This window comes from Balaenoptera borealis (genome assembly GCF_965194805.1).
Source record: "Balaenoptera borealis genome assembly, chromosome: 13".
In the NCBI taxonomy this organism is placed as follows: domain Eukaryota; kingdom Metazoa; phylum Chordata; class Mammalia; order Artiodactyla; family Balaenopteridae; genus Balaenoptera; species Balaenoptera borealis.
The window spans coordinates 103,063,241-103,076,214 of record NC_138870.1 but is presented as its reverse complement, the minus strand read 5'-3'; the positions used below and the strand labels follow the sequence as shown (position 1 = coordinate 103,076,214).

The following is a 12,974-nucleotide window of genomic DNA, read 5'->3' as shown; positions in this document are numbered from 1 at the left end:
AATGTCCAGGGCAGGCAAATCCATGGAGACAGAAAGCAGATTAGCAGTTGCCAGGGGCTAGAGGGAAAGAGAATGAGTGATTGCTAAAGGGGGTGATGAAAATGTTCTAAAATTAGATTGTGGTGATGGCTGCACAATTTTGTGGATATGCTAAAAGTCGGTGAATGGCACTTTCCATGGCTGGATTGCATGGTATGTGAACTGTACCTCGATAAAGACGTTTAAAAAACAAACGCACACCTCTCTCACTGCCCAGGCCTGCCCCCGCCTTTGGGGAGCCTGGCCCCTCCCCTCCCCCAGCCCCCAGCTTAGCTCAACTGCAGGTGGGCTCCCCCCAGCCAGGCCCCCAGGACCCAAAGCTGCTGGTCCCTGGAGGCCAGGCTGCAGAGTGGCCCCCGGGGGCAGAGCAGGGAGCGCCTCCATCATCCCTGCTCTGGGCTGCTCAGGACCAGGACAAGAGGGAGAGAGCCCCTGCCTCCACGGAGGACAACTACTGTGGGGGGCAGGGGGGCAGGGGGGCAAGTGAGGGGGGACTTCTATAAATGGGGTGCTGGGGGAGGCCTCCCCAGCAAGGGGGATGGAGCCGAGATGTGCCTGACACAGAGGTCTGCCATCCCTGGTACAGGTGTGCCCCGTACCGCACTCCATGCTGGCGGGCTGGGGAGGGCCTCCTGTGCCATGTACCCCCTGCCCACAGGGAGGGGCGAGAGGCAGCAGCCCTCTGCACCGATGCTGGGCGCCTGACCACAAGAGGGCTGAGCGGTTTCCCTGGGGGTCCCCGGGCCACTGCAGCCCTCCACGGCGCCAGCACACCTAGTTCTCCCAGCACAGCTGAGCTGGGTTTGGCGGCACAGGGGGGGCTCTGGATAGGTCCGCCCATCACCCCCCCCCCCGCCCGATTCCCGAGGGACAGAGCAGTGGGGGCTTTCTGAGCACCCTCACTTCAAAGAGGGAGCGGTGCCCAGTGTCAGGTGTCTCTCTCCCCAGGTGTGCTCTGAGCTTCCAGGAGAGCCAGAGCCCTCACCCCGACAACAGCCAGGGCCACTCCACCCAACACCAGCCAGTGCTGGGGCGCACTGGCCCCCTTCACCACGACTCTCCTCCTGCGGGGGAAGCTGCAATGGTTGGGCCTCCCCACCCAGGGCCTTCCTGGGGGAGGCAGTGCAGACGCGGCCAGCTCGGAGGCCTCTGGCTTCTATATTCCACACCAAGACCCTTGTTTCCCGGTGACCAAACGGAGGCCCAGAGGGGTTAAGCGTCTTGCCCAAGAACACACAGCAACAGACAAAGAGTTTTCTCCACTTAATCCCCCTGCATACAGTACCCAGCTTAGGAACAGATACCCAGCTCTGCCACTCACCAGCCTGTGGCCTCTGGGAAGTTACTTAACCTCTCTGTGCCGATGGAGCTAATAATAGCACCGACCTCCAGCTGTTATGAAAATCAATCATCTAAAGTGCGTGGCATGCCATCAGGCCCAGGGTAAGAGACGCTCTTGCTATTAGCACATGTTTGATGGCAAAGAGACTTCTCATCATGACTGTAAATTTACTTCTGTTTCTTATACAAACCCCCAGAAATTCAACTGATCATCAGGGAGGCAGTGAGGTTAAGAGCACAGCCTTTGTTGCCAAACAACCCGAGTTCCGATCCCAGCTCTGCTACTTAACTAACTGGGGACTGAGGCCAGCCACCTGCCTCTCTGGGCCTGTTTCTGCCTCTGCAGGACGCATGAAAGTGGAGGTTGTGAGGACCACGAGAGGCAACGCGTGAAAGACACTTAGCACCACGCCTGACACTATACTGAGTGATTTCTACTACTGTTAATTTTTTTCCGTTTGGACAGGCCAGTACTTCCTGTCTGCCGGTGTAACCACAGGGGGCCTTAATCACATGGCTTAAACATAATCGCAACTCTGGTTATAACTCAAATGCCAAATGATCTTAATAACCTTTAGATGGCGACCGTCATTAGTGGTGAATTACAGTGCAAAGTCTCTGCCCGACTCCTCCGTACAAGGCACATGCAGACCCCAAAGGCTCAAAGAACACAGTTTTCTCTAATTAGGGAAACCTTCACTTTCTTGCTCCATCTCAATCAGTAAGAGAAGTCAGACGACCTGCCTTTAGGTTCTCAAGTTAACCAACTGCCTTCCTCCGTCAGCGGCCAGCTCCGCGCAGGTGGCCGGGCTGCCGCACACGCAGGGCTGGCGGTGCCTCAACCTCCATCCGCAAAACGCGCATCACCATCGAGGACCCACTCCATCCGCAAAACGCTCATCACCATCGAGGACCCACTCCATCCGCAAAACGCGCATCACCATCGAGGACCCACTCCATCCGCAAAACGCTCATCACCATCGAGGACCCACTCCATCCGCAAAACGCTCATCACCATCGAGGACCCACTCCATCCGCAAAACGCGCATCACCATCGAGGACCCACTCCATCCGCAAAACGCGCATCACCATCGAGGACCCACTCCATCCGCAAAACGCGCATCACCATCGAGGACCCACTCCATCCGCAAAACGCTCATCACCATCGAGGACCACTCCATCCGCAAAACGCTCATCACCATCGAGGACCCACTCCATCCGCAAAACGCGCATCACCATCGAGGACCCACTCCATCCGCAAAACGCTCATCACCATCGAGGACCCACTCCATCCGCAAAACGCGCATCACCATCGAGGACCCACTCCATCCGCAAAACGCTCATCACCATCGAGGACCCACTCCATCCGCAAAACGCTCATCACCATCGAGGACCCACTCCATCCGCAAAACGCTCATCACCATCGAGGACCCACTCCATCCGCAAAACGCGCATCACCATCGAGGACCCACTCCATCCGCAAAACGCGCATCACCATCGAGGACCCAGGCCTCGTCCTCGTCCACCAGCCAGCGACTGAACTCAGCCCCTTTACAAAGGGTGTCTTCTAGATTCTGCCCAGGATAGAGACCCAACGAGAGCCCCCATTGCCATAGCACCCAAAAGCCAAGGAAAAATCAGACCTAAACCCCTTGCAGTGCCTAAGGGCCCCCCAGCCGGCTTTCAAGTCCCAAGCAAAGGCGTTCTGAGTGCCACCTGAGTGGTCACACTCGCACACCCGGGCTGGTAAACAAACAGAAGCTGCTCCCCTGGCAAGAGCATCTGTATTCCTATTACTCACTCTCACGGCCCACGTCTCATTACCCCCAATTCATTTTTCACTTCTTTAAGGGGAGGGATGCTCTGCTACATACCCCAAGGCTATCAGCAGCCTCCGTAGGGAGCAGGGGTACTCGGCTTTTGACAAAGATGGCCTCCCTTCCTGCTGGCGACAGGAACAGCAGCCTCCAAGCAGGCCACACAGCCACCACCAGTGTCTTCCGTCCCAGCTGGCACACGCCCTCCACTGACCGGAGCTCCTGAGACGCTCAGCAAGTCCCCAGCACGGCCACTAGGCAGGAGCCCCCCATCCTGACTCACACAGGGGGCCAAACGCCACAGGCCCACAAGAAGGGAAACCAGCCTAGGTCCCCGAGAGGGAGTGGCCCCCAGAAATGGGGACCTGGCTGGAGCCACGCCGCTCCACAATGGGAAGCCCACTCTCACACAAAGCTCAGATACGACCGGCTTCAGGAGGGAAACTCCCAAACCGCGAAGCATTGGGAGCTGGAAGGGGTCCCCTGGGGCCCATGAGATGCCAGGGTACCAGTGGTACAACCACTAACATGGGTCACACCATGGAAACATCAGGGGAGCCCTTCGCTTCTCCGATTACATTGATTCCACGGAGATGCAGACTGGGCCTGGCACTGGTATCTCTGTCACATCTGTAACATCGCTCAGATACTCTGTTACAAACAGAAAATGCGCTTCAGGCTCGCAATCTCCCCTGGCAACTGCACTCTCACTAGAATCTAATAACACTTTGTTTTCACTGGGCCTGAACCACTATTCTATTCTATTGTACAGCAAAAGTGGTGATTCAGGAAAAACGGGCCTGATTCTCCTCGTTTCTAGCCAGTGAAGGTGAGGCCCGGGGAGGGCAGGGGAAGCAGAGGTCACTCGGAGCTGGCGACCATCGGGTTCCTGACACCCATTCTGGCTGGACAGATACGAGGAGTGCCTCACAGCCTGGCGGCTTGGAGAGACCACCAGGTTCTCCCTGCATGAAGGGCCCCCGCCCACCCAACTCAGTGGAAGACACAGACTAAAGCGGCCAGGGCCAAGCAAACCACACTTTGAGACCTTCCTGTACAGTTTCCAGGAAATGCCTTTCCCGAGTGCAGGCAGGCAGACAGCAAAGGGACAGGCCCTGCCCGTCCCCAGGCCGCACCTCTGGGACAGCCACACCCCATGAGCCAAGGCAGCCCACAGGAAAGAAGGGCGGAGAGGGGGTGGCGCCGTCTAGAGGCTCCAGGGAACCTTCCCTCCTGGTCCCCAGGACCAAGTTGGCATCTCCGCCAACAGGAGTCCAGCACTGTCCAGCCTGCAGGTTCAAGACCCCTGCCCGTGGTCACAAAGCTGCAGAAGGATCAACATCACAGCCAAGACAGAGGGAAGGACAGGCAGGCCAGGTCCCTTACCTGGGCCAGGCGGGGAGTTTTCAGAGGGGTTTGCAACAGGAAGGAGGGGCAGGTTTAATGAGGTCCCTGATCCGAGGGGTCGCAGCTCACATTGTGGGATGTGGTTCCATCCCAGCAGGGGACAAGGGCAACAACTGGAACACACTCACACAGGCAGACCGTGTGTCCCCAAAAGGGCCTGGGACACGTGGGGCAGAGTCAGGGAATCAACAGCCGCCAGGGGGCGAAGGGCACCGCTGGCCTCTCCAGGGTGTTCTGCTCTCTGCCCTGGGTGTGTCCAGTCAGGGAGGGGGGTGGAGGGGGGGGTCTGTATCACATCATCTAATCCTCTTGTCACCCCCCCCCCCGTTTACTGGTGGGGAAACTGAGGCATGAGACGGCTCAAGGCCTTCCTGCCCAAGGTCACCGAGCAGATGTGTGACGGAGGCAAGACTCCAAATTCCTCTCTTAACTATTGCACAGCCCTGCCCGTGCCAGGCCCAGGCCTGAAACTACCCCTAAGGCTGCGCTGCGATGAGCGCTGGGGCTCAGACGCCTCCATTTTTGTGGGGGGGGAGATGCTCAGAACTCTGTCTTTTCTCCCCAGCCTGCATTAGGAAGGCAAGAAGGGAACCCCATCCTGCAGAAGGTGTCGCCCAAACTGAATCCTCCCCGCCTCCGGAAATGCAGGGCTGGCAACAGCGCCAGGGTGGACTCAGCTTCCAGGGGTACCCCCTCAGGTCCATGGCCCTGGCGGGGGCCGCTGCTCCTACTGCCAGAGCTTCCCTGCCCAGACAGGTGCAGCAGCCCGCCCGCCTCCGACTCTCCTCCCTCCGCCGGTGGTAGGCCAGGCCTGGACGGGGGTGCAGGGCCTGCTCTGGGCAGGCGGGGGCCCCGGGCTGGGAGCTGCTGCACTACACCTCTCCTCCATGCCTGCACGCGGAGCTGGGCCCCAGCAGAGCCCCACCAGCTAAAAGTCCCAAACAAAGGGAAAGGGGACAGGGCGAACGGAGGGGTGCGGGGAAGAGGACGAGCGCCCACAACTTTTTGGCGGGGTCGTCTCTGGGGTCGCAGCGGCCGGGGTCTCCCTCCTCCTCTCCTGTGTCCCCAAGGAGTGAGTCGCGAAGACGACATTTGCCGCGCCCGCCCGTGCCCCAGCCTGGCCGCGGTGACCCCCGCCCTGCCCACCACCACCACCCCATCTCAGGCCCCGCGCCCACGGGACGTCCTCCTCTCCCTGGCCAGCCCGGCACAACGCGGGCCAGGAGACGCCGTGGCCGCGGCGCGCCCAGGCCAACGCGGGACCCGGGGGCGTGTATGCGGGGCGCGCCCGCGCGGGGCCCTGCTAGGAGAGCCGCTGGCTGCGGGCGCGGGGAGAGCGTGGCCGAGCGCGCCGGGTCGCGGCCCGGCCGGCCCCCGTGGGGAGCCTGTCCGTGTGTCCGGCGAGGTCCGTGTGGGCGTCCGCGCGCGCGCCGCTTACCCTGCGCGGAGATCGGGACCACCTCTCATCCACCCGCCGCCTCGGCGTCCCCTTCGCCAGCCGCCCAGCCGCGCTGCACCTGCCGCCCGCCCGGGAGCCGAGCGGCGCCGGGGAGCCCGGAGGAGGCGGCCCCGCGGGTCCCGGCCACGAGCGCGGAGGCAGCAGCGGCGGCGGCGGCGGCGGCGGCGCCAGGTCGCGCGCTCGCGTCCCGCTGCGCGGAGTCTGCGCGCCCCCGGCCCGGCCTGCGCAGCCGCCGCCCCGCCCCGCGCGCGCTCCGCCCCGCCCAACGCCCCGCCCACACGCCCCGCGCCACCACCCCCAACGCCACGCCCCACGGCCTGAGCTGGCAAGCCCCGCGCCGCCCCGCCGAGCCTTAAAGGAGTCGCGCCCCTCCTTGTGCCGCCTCGGGGCAGCCGGCCCACCCGGGCGCGGCCCCCCGCGGGGGCTCGCCTGCCCTGGCGGATTCGCACGCGAGAGCGAGCTGGGTCACGCGGCACCACCTTTGTTTGGGTGGCCCACGTGCGCCCCCGCCACCTACACCCACGCGCACGCGCGGCGTCTCCTCCGCGCGGCCGTCCGCTGGTTGCGCCTACGGCCGCGCAGTCCGGCGCGTCTATAGGACGGACGCCACGGGCCTAGCCACGCCCAGGCACGCATGCTGCCGTCACTTTATCCGCGGTCAGCTGGCCAGGCACCCCACGGGGGCCGCAGTTGGACCGCCTGAGGTTCAGAGCTGGGTGAAAGGCTGCTACCGGTGGCGACCACATCCCATAGGGAACCGCCTTTCCCGTGAAGCCACTCTTCGGCCCACCCAGGGGGAGGGTACCTGGAGCCTGCAGGGGGAGGGCAGGTGGGGTTGCACACACTCCCTCTAGACTCGAATGTGTAGCGGGGGCTGACCCTCCCCCACGCCCAGAGGTGCTCCCTGTCCTCAGGATCTGGGCCTCTTTCTCTGAATCGCACCTTTGTCACTCAAGGGAGCCCATCCTGCACGCTTCTACACGACTGCATCTCCCCGGCCACCGCACTGCGGGGCGGGGCGTTAGTAGGAGGAGGCAGCTTTAAGCCCACCCGCCCCCCACCCCTGCCCGTGTCTGGACGCGCGCGCGCCCCCAGAAGAACCCTGCACATTCCTTGGCTCCAGGACCAGGGGCTGTCTAGCTCACCGGTAGAAGGGACCACCCGTCCAAAACCATAGGTCCTCATCCTGGGCTGCGGGCCCCACGATTAACTCCCCTCCCAGGTCTGGCCAGGAGGATGGCTGCTGGAGCTTGGAGTGGGAGGACTGGGGAACCCAGAGAACATGGAAGGCCCCAAGGCTGTCTGTGCCCAGACTTATCAGCCACCCCTCCTCAGCTGGGTCCTCTGGGCTCTGCCCTGACGGTCCCATCTGCCTTACGTGTCTTCAGCCCAGCTCCCCTGCTCTGCCCCAAACCCAATGACCGTGGGAGTCCTACAGATACCTCCAGGAATCCGGAACTGAGCTACCCCCCGCCCCCTACCCCACTACCTAACCCACCTCCCAATCTCCTATCCAGTCCTCAAGGCTCCCAACTCAGGTGCTTCTGAAGCATTCCCTGGGGTAAGTGTCAACTGAAAAAATTTTGCACAACCTGAAAGTTGAGAATTATGTCTTCAGTTTTTTTGGCCATACCGCGTGGCATGTGGGATCTTAGTTCCCCAACCAGGGATGGAACCAGAGCCCCCTGCATTGGAAAGGCGGAGTCTTAACCACTGGACTGCAGGGGAAGTCACCAGGGATGGTAGCCTCTCACATAGCTCTGAGAGACTGTTCCAAAGAAGTAAAGGCAGGAGCCAGGATACATAGGAGTTTTTGCTGGGGGGAAAAAACGTAGTTGAACAACAAAGGATTACTGATAATCACAAAAAACAGGCATTTCAAGCTAATGATTTTAGTACTTTTCTACTTATGGGAAGAGGAAAGAGATTCATCTCATTGAAATCACTCCTTTCGTATGCATCTTAACTATCTCGGGCCAGTGTCCTGTTTTTCTCCATCCTGAATCCCCTCAGGGTGCACTGTTGGGGGCAGGGGGCGTCTGGAGTGACTGATGGCTTGATGGCCACAACATCCTTTGTTTACTGAAATGGCAGGTGACATTCTTTGTCCTCAAGATTTGGGGGCCTTCTGGGGCTTCCCTGGTGGCGCAGTGGTTAAGAATCCGCCTGCCAATGCAGGGGACACGGGTTCGAGCCCTGGTCCCAGAAGATCCCACAAGCCGCGGAGCAACTAAGCCCGTGCGCCACAACTACTGAGCCTGTGCTCTAGAGCCTGCGAGCCACAACTACTGAGCCCACGTGCCACAACTACTGAAGCCTGCATGCCTAGAGCCTGTGCTCTGCAAGAAGAGAAGCCGCCACAATGAGAAGCCCATGCACCACAATGAAGAGTAGCCCCCGCTCGCCGCAACTAGAGGAAGCCCGCACGCAGCAACGAAGACCCAATGCAGCCAAAGAAAAATAAAATAAATAAATTTATAAAAAAAAAAAAAAAAAAAAGATTTGGGGGCCTTCTATCATCCTCCCCCAGCCTGGGAAGGTAGACCTGATGAGTCTGGGTCAGAGGCAATCATTCAGGTGGGCTCCTAGCAGGAGGCCTTACCTCTCTGTGCCTCAGTTTCCTGACTGCAGAATGGGAGACCAAATGATTTCAGATTAAGGGAGCTAACGCACAAACGTGGGGTCTGTTTCAGGGGCGGCAGGGGTACCGTGGCAAGCTGTTGGCAGGACTGTCTCGTCCCCAGTATGAGAGCTCCGTTGGGTGGTCTGAGTCGCATTCATGCCCAGCGCCCCTGCCAGGACCAGGACCAGCTTCCAGACCCCACTGGTTCCTTCTCTGTCCTGGCCTGGAACGCAGCTTCCTGGCCTTATCTCTCTGCTCTCCAGGCAACAGGACTAGAGATTTTCCCAAACACAAGCTCAATTTTCCTGCCCGCAAGCCATTGTTCCTGCCACATCCTCCCAGGACCACCTTCCTTATTCAAACTCCACCCAGCCTGCAAGACCCAGCTCCACAAAGGCCCCCTCGCCAGCCTGGCCAGAAGTGGTCCCAGCCCCCCTTGCAGCCAGGGCCCTCGGGACTCCCCCACATGGGCCCCACCCCCCCCCCTGCATCCATCACCCTGTTGTTGGTTGTGTTCTTGTCTTTTCCCCCAACTCTCCCCATCGACCCCCCTGGGGAAAGACCCAGATTATCCATGTGTGTGTCCCTGCCCCGCACCTCAGGACCTTAGCCAGTCTCTGTAATTGTCAGAGCCCTTTTGTTCACAGATGACAGAAACCCACCTCGAACAGCCCCAAAGGGGACCTCTTTGTTCCTGAAAGTAGCAAGTGCCGTGGTTGAAGTATTCACGCACAGCTACAAACCACAGCCCTCCACCCTAGCGGGGCACAGAGCGGGTGCCCAAGGAATGTTCTTGAACGAAAGGCCAGGACTAGGGGGACCAGGCAGGAGGCGGAGGGACCAGGGGAAGGGAAGAGGTTGAAGCATGTTTCTGGAGCCACCCCAGCATCCCTGACTTTCAGCCCAGCCTACGGACATTCGCTGGGCGCCCACCCTGTACCTGACTCTGCTTGCGCTGTGCCTGCCTGGTTGACAGGCATGGACCAGATACACCCCAAAGTGGGGCACTTGACGTTACAGGGCGCCCACACCACCCTGCTTGGCAGCTGCTCAGAATCATCCTGCCCCCCGTTTACAGAGGAGGACTGTTCCGGGCTGAACTCTGATCCCCAAAACTCATAAGTTGAAATCCTAACCCCCAGTTCCTCAGAATGTGATGTATTTGGAGACAGGGCCTTTGAAGAGGTGATTGCGTTCAAATAAATTCCTTAGGGTGTGCCCTAATCCCACAGGACCGGGGTCCTTATAAGAAAAGGAGATTAGGACACCCACACTCAGAGTGTGGACCACGTGAGGACACAGGGAGAAGATGGCGCTGTACACGCCAGGGAGAGAGGCCTCAGGAAGAACCAACCCTGCTGACGTTCCAATCCTTCACCTCCAGCCTCCAGGCTGTGAGCGAATAAATCTCTGTTGCTTAAACTGCCCCATCTGTGGTATTTGTTATGCCAGACCTGGTGGACACAGGCTCAGAGCAGTCACCTGGCCCTCAGGGCCACACTGCTGAGGGTCGGCAGGGCCACCACTGGCTCCCCACCCCGCCGCTCGAAGCTGAGCTGGACGCGGGGCATCGGCGGGGCAGGGCTCTGTGCAGAGCGGGAGGCGCCAAACTCCAAGCCCGGCTGCCGGCTCTGGGAAGGTGGCCTGGAGCTCGCACACACCCCGGGGCCAGCTGAGCCCTCAGGACCCTGTCCCCCAGCCTCAGAGTCCTGGAGAGCACCTGGGAGCAAGATGCCGAGACCCACGTGACGAGCTCCCATGGTTCATGGAATTGACATTGGCCCTCGGTATCTGAACACACATCCCCATGTCCCACGGGACACTGACACAGGGGGCTCAGGGAGAACAGGATCCAAGCCAGGGACTGCCAGCTCCAGACTCCTGGTCCTTTCCTGTGTCACCTGCTCCGGAATCTGGCAGCACCTGGCACTGAGTGGCCCCTGGGGAGTGGTGGGGAGCAGGGGTGGAACCTGGGCTCAGGATGGAAGGAGCCTAGGTCCTGAGCGGCTGGAAGGAGAAGGCAGCAATGGGGGTAGGGGTGGGGCAGGGAGCAAGGCCGGGGTGGGGCGGGGGGGGAGAGAGCCCCACTTGTTCTGTTTAGCTGGAAAAAGGCAGGAGGACAGCCCAGTGAGTTCAGGCTTATCCGCGGAGCAGCTGGGAGCTGTGGAAGGATTTTCAGCAGGGGCCACAGGATCGCACCGGTGCTTTTGGCAGAGAAAGCCTTCTGGCTCCAGAATGGTTCCAGAGGGTGTTGACCGGAGGGTCTCAGAGCGACCAGCAGGTGGGAGGTGGGTGCGAGCAGCTTTTGTAGAGCCCTGCCCACAGTCACGGGACTTGTCCATTGCCCAGATCACAAACGGGGGGACACGTGGGGAATAAAGCCCCAGCCCCACGCCGTGCGTGCTGCCGCTCGGGGCTTGTGGCAGGGAAGGTTGGGACCACCCTGCGCGTGCTCTTTGCCACGGGAGGGGCAGGACTGGGTCTGCCCTTGGTGGCTGTGTGTCCTTGTACACGCCACCCAACCCTCTGAGCCTCGGTCTCTTCCTCTGCAAAGGGAAGAAGGGAAACGCCCACTAGCAGGCTGGGGTTGTGGTCTCTACCACGGCCCACGTGGTTCCCACTGAACAGGCTGGCCGCAGCGGGTAGGGGGGGCCAAGGGCATGCAAGGCCTCCTCCTCCGAGGGGTCTGGAACAGGATGTACATTGCCTGCCCGCCCGTCCAGAGGTGGAAGTTCTGACAGTTCCGTATATTCTGAGTCAATCAGCACATGTTATACTCCAGTCCCTGGGGCTGCGTTGCACACAGTAGGCATTCAGCAAATGTGGTACTAATGATGGCCATATGACGCCCAGAAACGTAATTCACATATTTCCTTGACTTTAAAATGCCACCGGGTAAGATGTACCATCAACTTAATAACAGCTTTTTAGGAAAAAATGAACCACCCACCCCACATCAGAGCCCTCCTGTGTTGTGAGTTGCGTCAGCATCCGGAAATGTTAAGATGGGAAACAAATGAGCATCTCTCAGCAGAGGAAGCGTGGTGATAAATGCAAGATGTGAAGGCTTTTCTCTGCTTGTGGCCGTAGAGAGATGGTGTTCCCTGCGGGGGTGGGGGTGGGGGTCCTGATAGAATACATGGCTTCTCAGCAGGGCTGAGCCAGGTCTCAAGGAGACGATGGAGCCCAGCACCCCAGCCTGCTGGCCTGGGACGGGGGCTTGCTGCACGAACTTGGGGTCCTGGCTCCTGAGCCTGACAGAGTGCGCCACCTTGTGGCCTCAAACGGCAGTGCAGGGGCCAGAAGCCGAGCCCCCTAGCCAGCCTCCCACCCCCAGGCCCGGTCCTTGCTGCCACGCAGCCTGCGGGTGCCGGCACCACATAGGGCCACGTGGACAGGTCTCCCTCCTTAGCAGCCCGGCCTTCTATCCCCTTGGGGAGGAGACTGGGTCTGCTAGCCGGGCTCTAGGCTCTGGGTCTTACCTGCTGTGTAACCCTGGCAAGTCCCTCCACATCTCTGTGCCTCAGTTTCCCTACTTTGCAGGGTGGTGGCCAGACCTCCTTCCTTCTCGCCCCTCACCCCGCAGACATGCAGACCTGGCCTACATAGACCTTCTTGTTGGGGAGGAGGACCCGTGCCTGAGTCCCCAGTGTGAACGGTCAGTGGAGCTGGGGTAGCAGCGGGGGCACCCGGCGCATCCCAGGGGGCCGGGGGCTTCTCGGAGGAGGGGCTTGCAAGCCAGGGTAGGGATGTGAGGGAGGGCAGGCCTGGCAGCGGCCAGAAGGAGGAGGTCGTGGAAGGGCCCCAGCCTCTTTGTTGGGCCCCTGGGGCTGAGTGGGTGGGGGGAGCCTTAAGGAATTGTAACAGAGCAGCCTGGAGGAGGTCACGGTAACATTACCCAGAGTTATAAGAAAGAGCAAGGCAGAGAGTTATGATCCTATGGGCCAGCTCTGTCTGATAGAACTTTCTAGAATGATGGAAATACCCTGTATCTGTGCAGCCCAATGCAGTAGCCACACATGGTTATTGAGCATTTAAGATGTGGCTGGTGTGGGGCTTCCCTGGTGGCGCAGTGGTTAAGAATCCGCCTGCCAATGCTGGGGACACGGGTTCGAGCCCTGGTCCGGGAGGATCCCACATGCCGCGGAGCAACTAAGCCCGTGCGCCACAACTACTGAGCCTGTGATCTAGAGCCTGCGAGCCACAACTGCTGAGCCCGCGTGCCGCAACTGCCGAAGCCCGCACGCCTGGAGCCCATGCTCCGCAACAAGAGAAGCCACTGCAATGA

At 60.4% G+C, this 12,974-nt stretch overlaps 1 protein-coding gene across 4 annotated transcripts in view; it reads right to left on the bottom strand.

Moving 5' to 3' along the window:
• The window catches only part of GRAMD4 (GRAM domain containing 4), a 78,047-nt gene extending 71,784 nt beyond the window's left edge, over positions 1-6,263 (bottom strand). The window contains exon 1 of one of the 4 annotated variants that reach the window (XM_082350591.1): positions 6,043-6,263. Coding sequence is in view for 1 of the 4 variants with exons in the window: in XM_082350589.1 (XP_082206715.1) it covers positions 6,043-6,071 (29 nt within the window). In the remaining 3 variants the exon portion in view is untranslated. The remainder of the gene's footprint in view (positions 1-6,042) is intronic. The other 3 variants (XM_082350589.1, XM_082350593.1, XM_082350592.1) reach the window with 3 other exon arrangements.
• Positions 6,264-12,974: the final 6,711 nt, after the last annotated feature.